The following is a 14,286-nucleotide window of genomic DNA, read 5'->3' on the forward strand; positions in this document are numbered from 1 at the left end:
CTAAGATTCCTGAAAGCCAGGGGGCTGTATTTAACTCATCTTGTGCCTGCCCACCTCACCAAGGCCAGTGGCTGGCACCCAGTAGGGCCTCAGCAATGCATCAGCTTAGACTGGGTAACTGTGCCTGAAGCTGCTTCACTGGACGAGAGATCAGGAACCCAGGTGACAAGGCAGGTACTTACCTAGAAGATGCGCACATTCAGTCTGATGTCAGACCCTCCCTGTTCATGAGGACCCCTTGACCATGGAGTAATGTCTCCTGTTACCTCCTCAGCTTAGAAGCAGGCTCCCCTTCAAACAGTTTTTTCTTCTGGAACTAGGGGTTGCCTGCACACTTTGAGAACATTAATATGGTTACGTCTGTCCCAGGTCAAGAATTTGGGGTCAGGGTTGGCCTCTTGGAGTAAACAGAAAAGATCAACTTTTGAGTTCAAGAAGCTGACCTTGATCCCAATCTGAAAAAGGAGATTACGCAACAAATGGCTTGACCAACTCTAAAGCCAAGTTTATTTCCCCCAAGTCCCAAATCCCGTGCTTCTACTCTGACACTCCCCGAGGTTCTGCTGAAAACAGCAGAGATTCTGGGATCAACATGGAGACTGGCTGTCAGTTTCCATCTTTTCTTTGTGGAAGAAAGATGTCTTTTATATTTAGCATATTGGTGGGGGAAGGGCGGGTAGGAGTGGGAAGAGGCAAAGATAATGCAGAGAAAGGAGTGTGCTAACCACAAAGTTTCTATTCCCAATTTCAATCTGTCTGCCTTCCCTGTTTTTGTAAGATCATGGGCAAAAGCCAATGCAAATCAGGGAGAACAGAGATTCTGCCGCACCTTCCACGGACACTGGTGCTGTCCAGTAGTGCCACCTTAACGAAAGAACCAGAGTAAATGCATTACTCTACATCACAGCTCTCGTCACTCAGAGGACAATGACACTGCCCAAAATTCAGTGGGGCAGTGTCAATGACAATGCCCAAAATTCATTCAGATGGTGAAAAAGATTTGGCTTAGGTGAAACAGATGTGCAGCCAATCTTTTCTTCCTACAAAGTCAGAGGCAGGAGACATATTCAAAGAAATTAGAAAAAAAGCAATTCATTCTGGAAATGTACTTTAAACCAACGGAGGAAAAACCCATGTGTCCCAGGTTTAACCCTTCTCCATCTGCCGTGAAGGACAACAGCTGCCCATCACTGAGAAACTACCACGTCCCTGGTATTCGATGAGGTTTTTAAATCAACATTATCTTTAATCCTATTATCTAAGGAAGAAATTTCCCCCCATTCTACAGATGGGAAAACAAGCTCAGAAAACTTACACCATCTCTCATGGTCACTCAGCTTGTATATGGGAGCACTGGTCCTCAAATCCAGGCCCCCAGGGTCTACATGCACATCCTTACCCACAAGCCATTTAAACACAACAGTAGTAACACCGTATCGTTATTCCTGTGTCATCAAAGGATTCCTACGGTGCCCTCCCTTCTGCTACCATTATGAGTACCAGGCACTGTTATAAGTACTGGGAATGAAAAAAGAAGAATAACTGAGCCTTGCTGAGCCCTTAACAAGGGCCAAGGCTCCCTTAGCACTAAAATGCTTTTTTACTTTTGTTTTATTTTATTTTTGATTGACATATAATAACTGTACATGATTGGGATACACTGTAAAGTTTCAATTCATCTAGACATTTGTGAATGCTCAAGTCAGAATAATTAAACTATCACCTTAAATATTTATCATTTCTTTTCTTTTTTTCATTGCAGAGATTAAACCTGGGTCACATAACCACTGAGTCACAACCCAGTCCTTTTTCATTTTTTAAATTTTGAGACAAGGTCTCATTAAGTTGTCCAGGGTGACCTTGAACTTGTGAGACTTCCTCAGCCTCCAGAGTAGCTGGGATTACAAGTAGGCGCCACTGCACCTAACTGTTCTATTCTTTTTGTAGAGCTGGGGATCAAACCCAGGGACTCATGCATGCCAGGCAAATGCCCTCCCACTGAGCTATATCCCAGCACCTTATCATTTCTTCATGGTGAGAATATTCAAAATCCTCTTTTAGCTATTTTGAAATGTACAATGGATTATCATTAACTATAGTTTCCTACTGTGCAAGAGAAGATCAGAACTTATTTCTTCTAACTATAACTCTGTACCTGTTGACCAATCTCTCTCCATCTCCCCAGCCTCTGATAACCACTATTTCACTCTCGACTTCGAGATCAACTTTTTAGGATTCCTCACATGACAGAGGTCAGGCAGTATTTCTTTTTGTGCCTGGTTATTTCACTTAGCTCAATATCCTCCAGGTTCACCCATGCTGACACAAACAACAGGATTTCATCAATTCTTACACATTTAACCTTCACAGTGACTTTATGAGGCAGGGACAATTCTCTTGTTTTGCAGATAAGAAAACCAAGGTGTGCAGATGTGACTGGTCCAGGGTCACATGGATCAGCATTAGTGGGACCTGAATTTGAACCCAGGATGCTTGGGCCAAGAACCTGTGTTATTAACCATGGCTGCTGCTGACCTCAGGAGGAGCTAACAAAGTCAGAACCCTAGAGTGACAGGCCAGGGGAGCATGACATAAACAAGACTCTGATTTGCATCTACTTAAGAACAGGTTATGGTGACTCTCCATATAGGAAATCACTTGACAAGGGAACAGTAAAATCGAGGGCAAACCCCAGTGATTAGACACAGCTCCACTGATGGCTGAGATAAAGGTTCCATCATCCCATGGGGCTGGTGGCCAGCGTCTCTCTCTTCCGTGTGCTTGTTACACTCCGGGGAGCAATGGCACTGCGCAGAAATGGTCTAGAAATGCCTCCAAATTGCCCAACTGCCTGCCCTAGGTGACATTTCTAAACATCAAAATGGCTTCAACTTCAAAATATGCTTATATTTGGAAGGGCAGCCTTCTCTTCCAAAAGAGACATCGTTTTCCCTCATTTCAGAAAAAAAAAAAAATTGTTTTAAGTATGCTACCCCAGAGCTGAAGGGATGCTTTGAAAAAATGTGAAATCCTTAATGCCTAAGTTGCACAGCTGAAGAGCTGATCTTTCCAGCGTGGCAGCAGCTAGCAAAGGCAGATGAGCCTGGGCTCCTCACCTGAGTTCAGGGGTCCCTGGTTCAGCACGTGGAAATTAGGACATCCTGACCCACATTCACAAAGCTGGCGGCACAGCTAGCTTGGAACCACATTTTCCCACCGGTGCAAAACAGTTCACACTCTAGAAACCTTCATTTTTAATTTATGGAGAAAAGCAGTCAACAAATCTTGCCACTGTCACGTGACCACCTGTAGAAACAGGCCAGGCCATGAAAGAAATTTGCTTCTTTCCAAATGACCTCTGTCACGCTGCCACTGTTATCTCAAAACGGTCCCTTCAAATCAGTCACCAGATAGACATCCGAGCATGAGGCACTTTTACCCCAGTACCAGGAAAATCTCTCTCTTCTGACTTCCCCTGTTATGGTCCTGTTTATTTTAATGTTCTAACCCATATTCACACAGTCACTGGCTCATTTGTGATAACAACCTGGAGGATATCATGCTAAGGGAAATTACCCAGACAGTAAGACAAATACTGCATTATCTCATTTATATGTGGAATCTTTTGGGGTTTTGTTTTTTTTTTGGGGGGGGAGGGTTTGGTACCGGGGACTGAACCCAAGGGCATTTAACCACTGATCCACATCCCAGCCCTTTTTATATTTTATTTAGAGACAGGGTCTTGCTGAGTTGCTTAGGGCGTCACTAAGTTGCTGAGATTGGGTTTGAACTCACGATCCTCCTGCCTCAGCCTCCCAAGCGGCTGGGATGACAGGCATTTGCCACTGTGCCCAGCTCTCTGTGGAATCTTATGAGGCTGAGCTCACAGAGGCAGAGGGTAGAGTAGTGGCTGCCAGAGGCGACCGACGGATTGAGGGACTGGGAAGAAGTTGGTGAAACCGTTAGGAGGATTAAATTCAAGAGGTCACTGTACAACAGGGTGATTATAGGTAACAGTAATACAGTATCTACTTGAAAATCTTTCATGCAAAGATTATAAATGCTCTCACCAAAAGAAGAGAGGAAACACGTATGTTAATTAGTTCCATTTAGTCATTTAGCCATTCCATGATGTATGCTTATTTCAAAACATCACAAACAGACACGATTTTTATTTCTCAATTCGAAAAGAAACAATATTCTCAACTTTTTAAAAATATGTTTTAGTTGTAGATGGACACAATACCTTTATTTTATTTATTTACTTTTATGTGGTGCTGAGGATGGAACCCAGTGCCTCACACGTGCTAGGCAAGCGCTCTACCACTGAGCCACACCACCAGCCCTCAACTATTTTTTTTAAAACAGAAACAAATAGCCACTGGTTAACCACACACTGCTTTGCCATCTCTCCCAGATTCGCTGCCAACCCCTGAGGCCTGTGTGGAATGGGACAAGAATGGAGCCAAGCAACAGGCTCCTGATGCACACCCCTCTACTCCGTCCCCAACACAAAAGTCAAGCCTGGATGAGCTCTTCCCTAAGCAATAAAGCCGGCAGTTCACAGCTCAAGTGCCATTAGCAGCGGTTCTTAACCTTGGCTGCACAAGGGAATCACCTAAGGAGCTTTTCAAAATCCCAAGGCCCATGAAAACAGGATCCTTGGGAGTGTAATTCAGACACAGTATTTTTGAAGGTTCTCCAGGTGCAGCCAAAGTTGAGAACCATCCATCTCCATCCACGTGACCCCGACAAAGCGTCTGCCTCTGAGGACATCAATGCCCTTCTGGGGTGCAGGGAGGGCTCCCTGGGCTAATGCGGGCAGCATCCCCAGCGCCCTCAGGCAATGTCAGTCAATCTTGGAGCAGGGAATTAATTCTCTAAGTGACTGCATCAGGATCATGGGATCAAATCTCTCACTTCTGCACTCAAGGTCTTATTTTGGAAGGAGACATGGAGGAGAGATTAAGGCTAAAAAGGCAACCGAGGCAACCGCCACCTCTGGCTCGTTACTCAGGCCTGCATCAACGACTCTTTTCAAACACTCCCCCTGATCCTCCCCACCCCCCACATCTTCAGATGAAAACATTCCCCTGACAGCCTCATGCCAACTGGATGCAGGTCAACACCAATGGCTTCCAAATGGCTCCTTTCCATCTGAATGTCTGCCTTCTTCTTTCTTTAGCATTCATCCAAAAAGCCAGTTTCTAAATCACTCAGCAATAAGAACTTATAACTTAAATGATCTAATCTGCAAATGGCAAGATTTCAGTTCTTCAGGACTGAGGCCGTAAGTCAAATGCTTAACCCAGGGGGTCCTCAACACTGCCTGTATAACACAATCACTTAGGAAGCCTCAAAAATTGCCAGTGTCCCAGTCCCAACTGCTCGAGATTAATTTAATTGATCTAGATAGGGCCTGAGTAGTTACTTAATGTAAAAGCTTCCCCAGATAATTCCAGTACAACTAACCCCACCACATCAACAAAGTGCATATCATCTGAGATTGCAAATGCATTTTAAACACCTTCTGCAAGGTGTTTAAGATACCAAAACTAAGAGGCAAAAGAAGAAAATAAAATAAAGTGAAATAATACTGGTAGGAAAAACTGTCCTGCCTCTATCCTCTCACTTTAAAAGCAAGTGCAATAATTAAAAATGGTTCATTCCAGCTGAGGTATATAAGACTATCAGGGCCCCCAAAGGGACAATGAGATCTACTGAAATAACCAATGTTCCTGTAACTGGATTCATATATCCTATTTGTCTGGAGGAATATCTGTGCAAATGAAAAATCCTAAATGGAATTAGCACCAACATTTTTTGGATAGGCAAATAAAAGCCCTAGTAAAACACATCTCAATCTTGACAATTAATTTATGTCTTATTCAAGAATCTGTAATGCCTGCAGTGAAACCACACCGAAAAAATATGTAAGTAAATAAATCTATCATTGCTTACCCACCACACACACACACACCAAGCGAACGCCCTTCAAGGACATCTAGGTGACCCCTCGGGAAGGCCATCACCTTACCTCTGAATTTCTTAGGTGGATTGTTAAGGTCCCCAGTTTCTGGCTGTACGACACAGCGATCATCAACCAGGCTGCAAAGAAAATAGAGATGAATGCCAGATCAAACCAAGTGTAGGAAAATAAAACCCTCAGCACTATGCGAAAATTAAATATCCCAGGGCTTTTCCTGCACAAAATTTAGACTTCATGTTCTTTTGCCAAGGAGCTGTTTGCAGTAAAGGAAATGGAGTTCCATCAAATCCAAAAACCCAAGGTTCTGCTTCTATGCTGGATGCAATAAGTTACTGTTCCCAGCCCTGAACCGTAGTCATGATAGATTTGGGCACAACCTGCTATAGTGCCAAGGTCAGAGGACATCAAAGAAGGGTGAATGCATTCTCTAATGGAGCTGAGGAGCCAACTTTGTGCCAGGCACTGTGCTAGGCCCTGGGATGTGAGGATGAAAACAGCCGGGTCCCAGCCTTTAGTGAGCTTAGGGCTACTGCAGAAGCCACAGAAGCAAACTGATAAGGACGGTATAACTGAAAGGTTGTAAGAGAAGGAAGAACATACAACCAAAAACCAAGTGTGGCTGAGGCCACAGGCACTGGAGGCAGAGGAAGCCACGCTGGAATTACTGGAAGAGTTGAAACCGAGGTGGGAGGACGAAGAGGGGGAAATTTTAGGTGCTAGAAGCCCAGAGAAAATGCACAGAGATAGGGAAGGATTTGGAGCTTCAAAAGTAATGAGTGGGGAAAGTAGAAAAATAATTACCAATAAATGACCAGCACCAAATTACATAAAGACTTTCATTTCAAGTCCCAACTGATCAATCTGACCTGCACAATTCTTTTAGAAGAACCAAGATGAGCAAACAGATTCTAAGAAGTTAGATGACCCATCCAAGTTCCTAAAACTAGTACTGGCAGAACAGGCTCATTTATCAAGTGGCCACAGAACTTGCTCCCAGCTAACACACTATGGCTTTGGGGGGCTCCTTCTATGAGTCTGCGCTACCTCCGATCCCAAGTTGAAGGTACCACTAAATGCCCAGCTGTTACTCCCACTGGTCTTTCAGCCTCCTGAAGTTCTGCCTGTCTTTCCAGGCCCTGATTCTGCAGCTCACTGCAGCCTCACCCCCAGCAAGGCTTTGCGATCTGGGAAGCTCCCTGCCTCTGCTCCTCCATCCTCCCAACCTCCCTGGCTGAGAGCAAAGATGCTCTAGGCTACAAGCTCCACAGAGGCAGTGGGTGCCTGGTTTACAGCCCAGAGTTTGCCCAAGGCTAAAGGGCAGGATTCATTTGGTGAGTGAACCAGGGTCCAGAGTAGCCACCAGCAGCTGGCCTCCTCAGGCTTCAAAACAGAAGGCCTCACTGTGCATCAACAGGAGGGACAGTGTGGTCAATGGTTTGAGGGTTTTTGTTTTCTTTCTTTTTTGGCAAAAATCAAGAGTATAATGTGCACATATAAAAACCCTACCCTGGGGTATAATCACATGAAAAGCAAAAGGGGATCAGCAGACTAGAGCAAAGGGACCAGGGGTTGGAAGGAGGAGAGGGAGGGAGGGAGGAAGTGCAGGGGAGAGATGTTGACCAAATTATATTGTCACCTTGTGTGCATGCACCAATATGTAATGACCAATCCCATCATTATGTAACAGTGTAACACACCAATAAAAAAACTGGAGCGGGGAAAAAAACCCCCGCTCTGGAAACTTGGTAGTGGTAACGCCAGCAAAGCTAACAAAATACTTTGAAACGGTGGGCTGAGAATCCAAGGCAGGGCTGAGTTAATCATCGAGTTCTCAAACAAGGAGGAAGGAGGACAAAGGGCCCTAGTCATGTAGAGACTGCTGATGGCTCTCTGTCACCAGCCAGTGGCAGGATGTGACTGTACTTTTGCCCTTTCAGATCTCGGTTTTTTCATCTGTAAAATGGAAGATCTGGTCTCAAAGATTCTCAGTTTTGCTCATTAGTCTTTCTCTGTCGAAACAGCAGTAATACCAGAACCTTGTCATCCCAGGCTTACTGAAGGGAAGGGACCCAAGGACCCTTATTTCTAACAGGCTCTGGAGGCGACTCGGAAGCATGTCACTGGTTAGCATCCAAGAACACGATGGCTCTCTCTTTTCTGAGTTGTGAATCTTTGGGCTGGAGTTCTAAAGCTCAAGGAGCAATGAAGCCACTCAGAGGTGACTTCCACCCATCTGCACCAACAGGAGAGGTTAGGAAGCCAGACACCAAGTCCCACCAGAGCCTGGTCCTCCATAAATTAACGTTAAACATTATCAGAAAGTAGGAAGGGGGGTTCAAACTTAATTTTCCAAATCGATTTTGATACCAACTAACCTCAAATATGTGCAGGAAAAAAGGGGAATATTCACCGAAAGGAAGTGCCAGAGCCAAGTGAGGTGGTGCATGCCTGTAATCCCACAGACTCAGGAGGCTGAGGCAGGAGGATCACAAGTTTGAGGCCAGCCTCAGCAACTTAGTGAGATCCTATCTCAAAATAAAAAATATAAAGGGCTGGGAATGTAACTCAGGGCTAAAGCACCCCTGGGTTCAATCTTCAGTTTAAAAAAAAAAAAGAAGTTTTAGACTCCCTAATTTTTTACAGAACAGCCACTCTCTTGATTGCTTTTTAATTTTTTAAAAATATTTTTGCAGTGCAAGAATCAAATCCATATCTTCACTTTATGGGGGGGGGGCGCTCATCATTAATTAGTTTGTAATACTTGAGAAAAAAATATATAAAGCATAGAGTTTGAACCTTGGAGGCATTTTAAGAATGAATGTTCTGGAAGGAAGGGTGGTAGGACCTAAAAGGAGGTAAGGCCTTAGGGGCTGCCAGGGGCTCTGCATCTGACTGGCATGCAAGTGAGCCTGGGCGACTTGGGGACGAGGGGCCCCCAGAGGAAAGATGGCCATACGGTGGAGCTGAGGCTGGCAGCCCTGCCATCCAGAGCGGGGCTGTGGGCAGACGGCAAGGAGGAGGTGCTCCGGGAAGCTGGGAAGGGGCAGGCTGCCCTGCGGACGGTAACGGTCAGGTCCTTTGGCCTTGGAGACAAGAGACTTCTGAGCTGTGAATCCTTGGGTGAGCGTCTGCCCCTCTCTGAAGGTGCTGCCTCCATCAACTGTGGTGACACCGTGAAGAGGAAGGGGCTGAGGATTAAGAGGAGGGTGTGGGCACAGGACCTAGGACAGCACCTGGCACACAGTGAACACCTGGGGCTCAGGCAGGGCTTACCGCTGCTGCATGTTACTCTCACCATTGCTGAAAAATAAGAGGGTGAAAAACTCAACCACGGAGGATGGAAAGAGGAGGAGGCCGCCAAGATGAAAGAAGGGACAGTCAGAGAGGGAGAAGCAGCAGGAACCTGTCTGCCAAGCACTCAGGAGGGAGGTTTAGGGGGGTCCACCAGGTAGAGACGTCAAATGTGGGAGCAGGCACTGGACTGGCGACCAGGCAGGCACAGGGACTTCTTTTTATCAGATGACTTGAAAACAAACTTTCCGTACAGTGAGAGCCCAGGTCTAATGGAGCTGTAATTCTGAATCTGAAATAATTTCCTCCTTGAGGGTGGAGTAAGCTGAAATGAGACCTTGGGAATACTCACTCTGCACAAATACCAGCAAACAAGTCTGATTGCCATAATAGCTGTAATTAAAAGGAAGATTCTGGCTGCTGTAAAACAGAGGTTTTTGGAGATACTACAGACCTGCCTTCTCCCCACTTATTTGAGACCAGCTCTTGCCAAATTCAACAATGCCACCTAGGCCTAACCACCCCTCCCTGCACAAGGACAGCAGAGACCATTCCTGACTGTCTGGAGTTAACCATCTTGATCCTCCATTCTGCTTTTGTCTGCCTTTGGGGCTACTTGGCTTCTCATTTCCTCTTCTAGACAATAGGAGGAGGAGGAAAGGGGAGAAGATAATCCAATCAATGCATAATGGAATATATTTATATCCTTAAAAGTGGAATCGAGACTGAAGAAAGCTCAAGTGAACATAAAAAACCTGATTTACAGAACTCGGTGCCATTTGTAACTTTCAAATGCATTCGGCAAATGGAAGGAAGGTTCTGCTTCAAAGAGACCTAAGCATCCACGAAGTTCTGAATTAATAGAGTCCTAACTCATGAGGGGTTTATTCTTTCAAAACCGATGGAAAACAGTATTCTTGGGTAAGAGGTTAAACTTGGTTAATGTGGGATTTGGTATTTGTGATTTCAATTGCCCTTGGAAAAGCCCAGCAAAACAGTAACATGCTTATCTCAGAAAAAAAAAAAAAAATCTCATGGCTTTTAAGAAGATATTACGATGTCTTAAACCAATCCTGCCACACAAGAAATCGAGTGTTCTTACCCCAAGGTGCTGATAAATCCATTTGTCGATCCCTCGGCGTACAGAGAACAAATGTCTCCAATATGTAGGAAACTGGCCATTTTGTCAGACATGGTGTTCTTGAAAATCCTAGACAAAATAAAACATGCAACATGGTTAGAAGAAAAGAAATGCTAATGGGGGGTGGAGGGGGGCGGGAGGAGTCACCAAGAGTTGGCTTAGTTCAATGTTCCAAAGAGCCTCACTTAAAAGTCAAATTTAAATAGGACTTTGACAGGCAGGGGATTCCAGGAGGCAAGAGAGGGCGTATGTAGAGCAGTCTTGCTCATTTATTATTTAATCTCAGGACATTCCAACCACGATGACATTCGTTTCTAACAAAACCAGCCTGAATCAGATTCTACAAGTTGAGGACCCTCAATAATAAACAGTGACTATAAAGACGGTAGGAACTCGGCCAAGAACTTGCAGCGATTAAGGAGTTGGAAAGTCTGACTTATGAAACAGTAACATACCCCGTTCGCCTCAGGGAATGCTAAGTTAGAAGGAAACACCTGGTATAAAACTTGGATCTGGTCAGCCATCAGTCCAGGGCCAAGGCACCAGAGAACAAAATGATATTAATAAAAGGAAACCCGGTGTCATAAATACCCCCAAAACCCCAAGCTGCCTTTTAAAGTCAACTGTGTGCACTTCACCCAAAATGTTACCTAATTTTTTTTTTTTTTTTTTTTTTTTTGGCGCATCCTTCACCAAAAATACTTTCAGAATGAGAAAGGTCCTAAGACAGCACCTGGCTCCAAACCCTTCAGTGTTAGGGTGCAAATAATAAGGTTCCCAGGCCTGCGACACAGAGCTAGTCAGAGGCAGTTCTAGAAAATACTCTTAAGTTCCACGAAATCTCTGCATAGCCTAGAAATCATTAAACACACACACAAATATCAACAAAAACATTGAAGTGATTCATAAAAACAGCTTTTATCAGGGCCATAAATACTGAGGAGTGGGAGCCAATTACAAAAAGCTGAACTGACATTGACAAAACAAACTCCCTGGTGTGGTAAGAGTGAGGGCTGGTGTGGACACCTGGTGGAGGAACAGAAGTCTCCCCCAAACCCAGAGGTCTCCCCCAAACCCAGACCCCAGACCTTTCCCTACCCATTCAGGCTCCCCTCCCCAGGAATCATGAGCCCGCAAAGCCCGAGACTCTCAATGGTGTGAAAAAGTATTCACTCCCCTTCAACTGCTTTCTGGGTGCCAAGTTTTCTTTTAGGAAGAATCAGGCAGCAGGGATCAGCATGGGACTTTGGGAAGCGCTCTCCTCCCTCAGTAGGACTGCCAGCTGCTGAGAGCAAACCCTTCCAGCTCAGTCCCGGCCTGCAAGAAGCTGTAGGGGGAGGCTCATTTCTACCCACTCCAAACAACCCAGACCTTGCAAGAGAGAGAAGGAGCATTTCATCCGACACAAACTTATTTATAGAGGGAGACAGCAACTGAGAATACAGAATAAACTCTCAAACCACACAGCCGGGATCTATGAACCCGAAGCAAAGACCCAGGGAGGGTGGGCCAAGTGCTGCTCTAGAATACTGTCAATCACTGGTCATTTCTTCTTTACTAGATGTTACACCTAAAGGCAAGCCAATTAAAAAATATATATCTTTTTTCAGCACTGGAAACTGAACCAGGGCTGTTCTATCTCTGAGTTACATACCCAGCCCTTTTTTACTTTATTTTGAGACAGGGTCTTGCTAAGTTGCCCAGACTGGCCTCCAATTTCCAATCCTCCTGCCCTAGCCTCCCCAGTAGCTGGGATTACACCAAGGTTTTAAACAGCACCCAAGCTACTGGCACCAGTGGAAAACACCAACAGGCATTAATGTTTCCCCCATAAGTTTATATTTAGAAGTTTTATCATAAAGGACCAGAAAGTCAGACTATTTCTGGGACCGATTATTTTTCCCTGCTGGGGTTCCTAGGGATTAAGCCCAGAGCCTTGCACATGCTGGACAAGTGCTCTACCAAGTGAGAGATACCGCCAGTCAATTGTGACGTATTTTAAGCAAAACAAAACAAAAACCGGGTATCATGTATAATGAAGGCACAAAATGGTTTTTCTTTCCAGTGCTGGGGAACGAACCCAGCCAGGACTTAGCGCATGCTAGGCAAGGGCTCGGTTACTGAGTTACATCCCAGCCCTGGGACTACTGACTGGAAAACCATCTGTCTGAATTCTGAGTCAGACCAAATCTGTGTCTGCACACACCAGCCTTCCAGAAGGGCAAGGGAGAGATGCCAGATGCCCAAGAGCAGGTAAGAGCATGGGCAGGACGACCAGGGCCCTCCTCGTCCAGGTGACTGACACTCTGCTCTCAGGTCTGCCTTTCGAATGGGCATTTGGCTCCAGTGGGGACCAGGGAAGAGCGGAGAGGCTGCCATGTTAGGAACTCTCATCACCATCTGGGTACCTCACTGAAAGGTTCCAGGCCCTTCACGCGGAGAAGCAGACACAAGCCGGGATTCTGGAATGACAAAGTGTGACATCACCGATGTCGCCTGCAGCTGATAATGGCAACAGATGCCTGGGTACTGAATTTCCACAGCAAGATTCTGTGTGACTTCCCTTCCTGATTGTTAGAGCTAACAACGGCCAAGCACTCTCGTGCCCACAACGCTCCCTGACTGAATCCTCAGGACCTCAGCCCGGGACAGGCACGGCCACTACCTCATTTTCTGCCAGGCAACTGACCTGTAGAGAGGGTAAAATGCCCAAAGCACATAAACTTAGTGAGCAGGAGGACCAGGGTTTGAACCCAAGTCTGGCTCTTAAATGAAGTGTTCAACAAGAATCCCTACAACACAGACTAAACTGCTCGCTCTTTTTATTCCCTGGATGGTGAGATTATGGGGAACCAATTTTCTTCTTTATGCACAATTCTGTTTCCTGATTTTTCTCCTGTGGCATTTCCTAATTTTTCTACCTTGGCCATGTAACATTTCCATAGGTCACATGGAAAAATTAAGCATCTTCTCTCTAACCAATAAGCTTATGAAGTTGACAAGATAATTGAATGAGTAACCTTTAGCCACACTGTTCATTCTCCCCTGAAAACACAGGCCCTTGCATCCCACAGCGAATGGTCCTCAATCAGGCAATCAGCCAGGGGTCCCAATTAAAAAACAACCAAAAACAGTGGGAGACGGATTCCTCCCCAAGGGAATCGGGCAATAATCCCCCTTGCTGAGGACCAGGCAGAGAAGCACAGGTGTCCCTGGAAACCTCTGGAGGTCTCCCCTGGCCTACCTTCAAGGGAGGGCAGGGGAGGGAGGGGCTGGCGCAATGACCAGTGATGTCCAGGAAGGAAAACAAAGGCCGGGAAAGTCAGGAGAACAGGCCTCTGGGGTCGAAGGGGAAGAGGTGGGAAGCAGGGGCCTGGGAGCAATCTTTAGGAGGACTTCCTGTTGTTCCGAAGCCGGGTGGGAGAGCCTGACTCTTTATCTGATTCTGGACCATTTGTGTCTGCAAGCCTGTGGCAGCTGCCTTCAGGCCTGGGTGTCACTCACACAGTGGCTGGGGACCACAGAGGAGAAAAACAGAGACAACCTGCCGTGGAGCTGTGTTACTGTGGTGCCTCCGACCCTAGGGACACCCGGGGGGCTTGGCTAACAAGTTCTGACACACAGGAAAACGGGCCGGGTGGTCAGTCCGGGAGTGCCACCTGGTGCTCTGTAAGCAAGCTGTTACTGTCAGCTCACCACCGTCTCATGTCTCATCCCAAGTCCGCCCATCCACCCGTTCCTCCTCTGCCTTGTGGATAATGCTTACTTCAAGGGGGTGTTTGAGCAAAAGAGGAGAGGGTGCTTGCAAAGGACCTGGGACGGTGGCCCTTTGCACTGCTCAAGGCCACATATTTTCTTTCAGTAA

General features: G+C 46.0%; 1 protein-coding gene across 12 annotated transcripts in view; it reads right to left on the reverse strand.

Annotated features, from left to right (window-relative positions):
* Window positions 1–14,286, reverse strand: part of Itpr1 (inositol 1,4,5-trisphosphate receptor type 1) — a 315,448-nt gene that overhangs the window by 280,913 nt on the left and 20,249 nt on the right. For all 12 annotated transcript variants that reach the window (XM_047534493.1, XM_047534490.1, XM_047534485.1 and 9 more), the window contains exons 3-4: window positions 10,383–10,490; window positions 6,038–6,108 (exon numbers count right to left, since the gene is read on the reverse strand). In XM_047534493.1, coding sequence (XP_047390449.1) covers window positions 6,038–6,108; window positions 10,383–10,474 — 163 coding nt within the window. In that variant the 5' untranslated portion in view covers window positions 10,475–10,490. The remainder of the gene's footprint in view (window positions 1–6,037; window positions 6,109–10,382; window positions 10,491–14,286) is intronic.

The sequence above is a fragment of the Sciurus carolinensis genome, chromosome 19 (assembly GCF_902686445.1).
Source record: "Sciurus carolinensis chromosome 19, mSciCar1.2, whole genome shotgun sequence".
Taxonomy (NCBI): domain Eukaryota; kingdom Metazoa; phylum Chordata; class Mammalia; order Rodentia; family Sciuridae; genus Sciurus; species Sciurus carolinensis.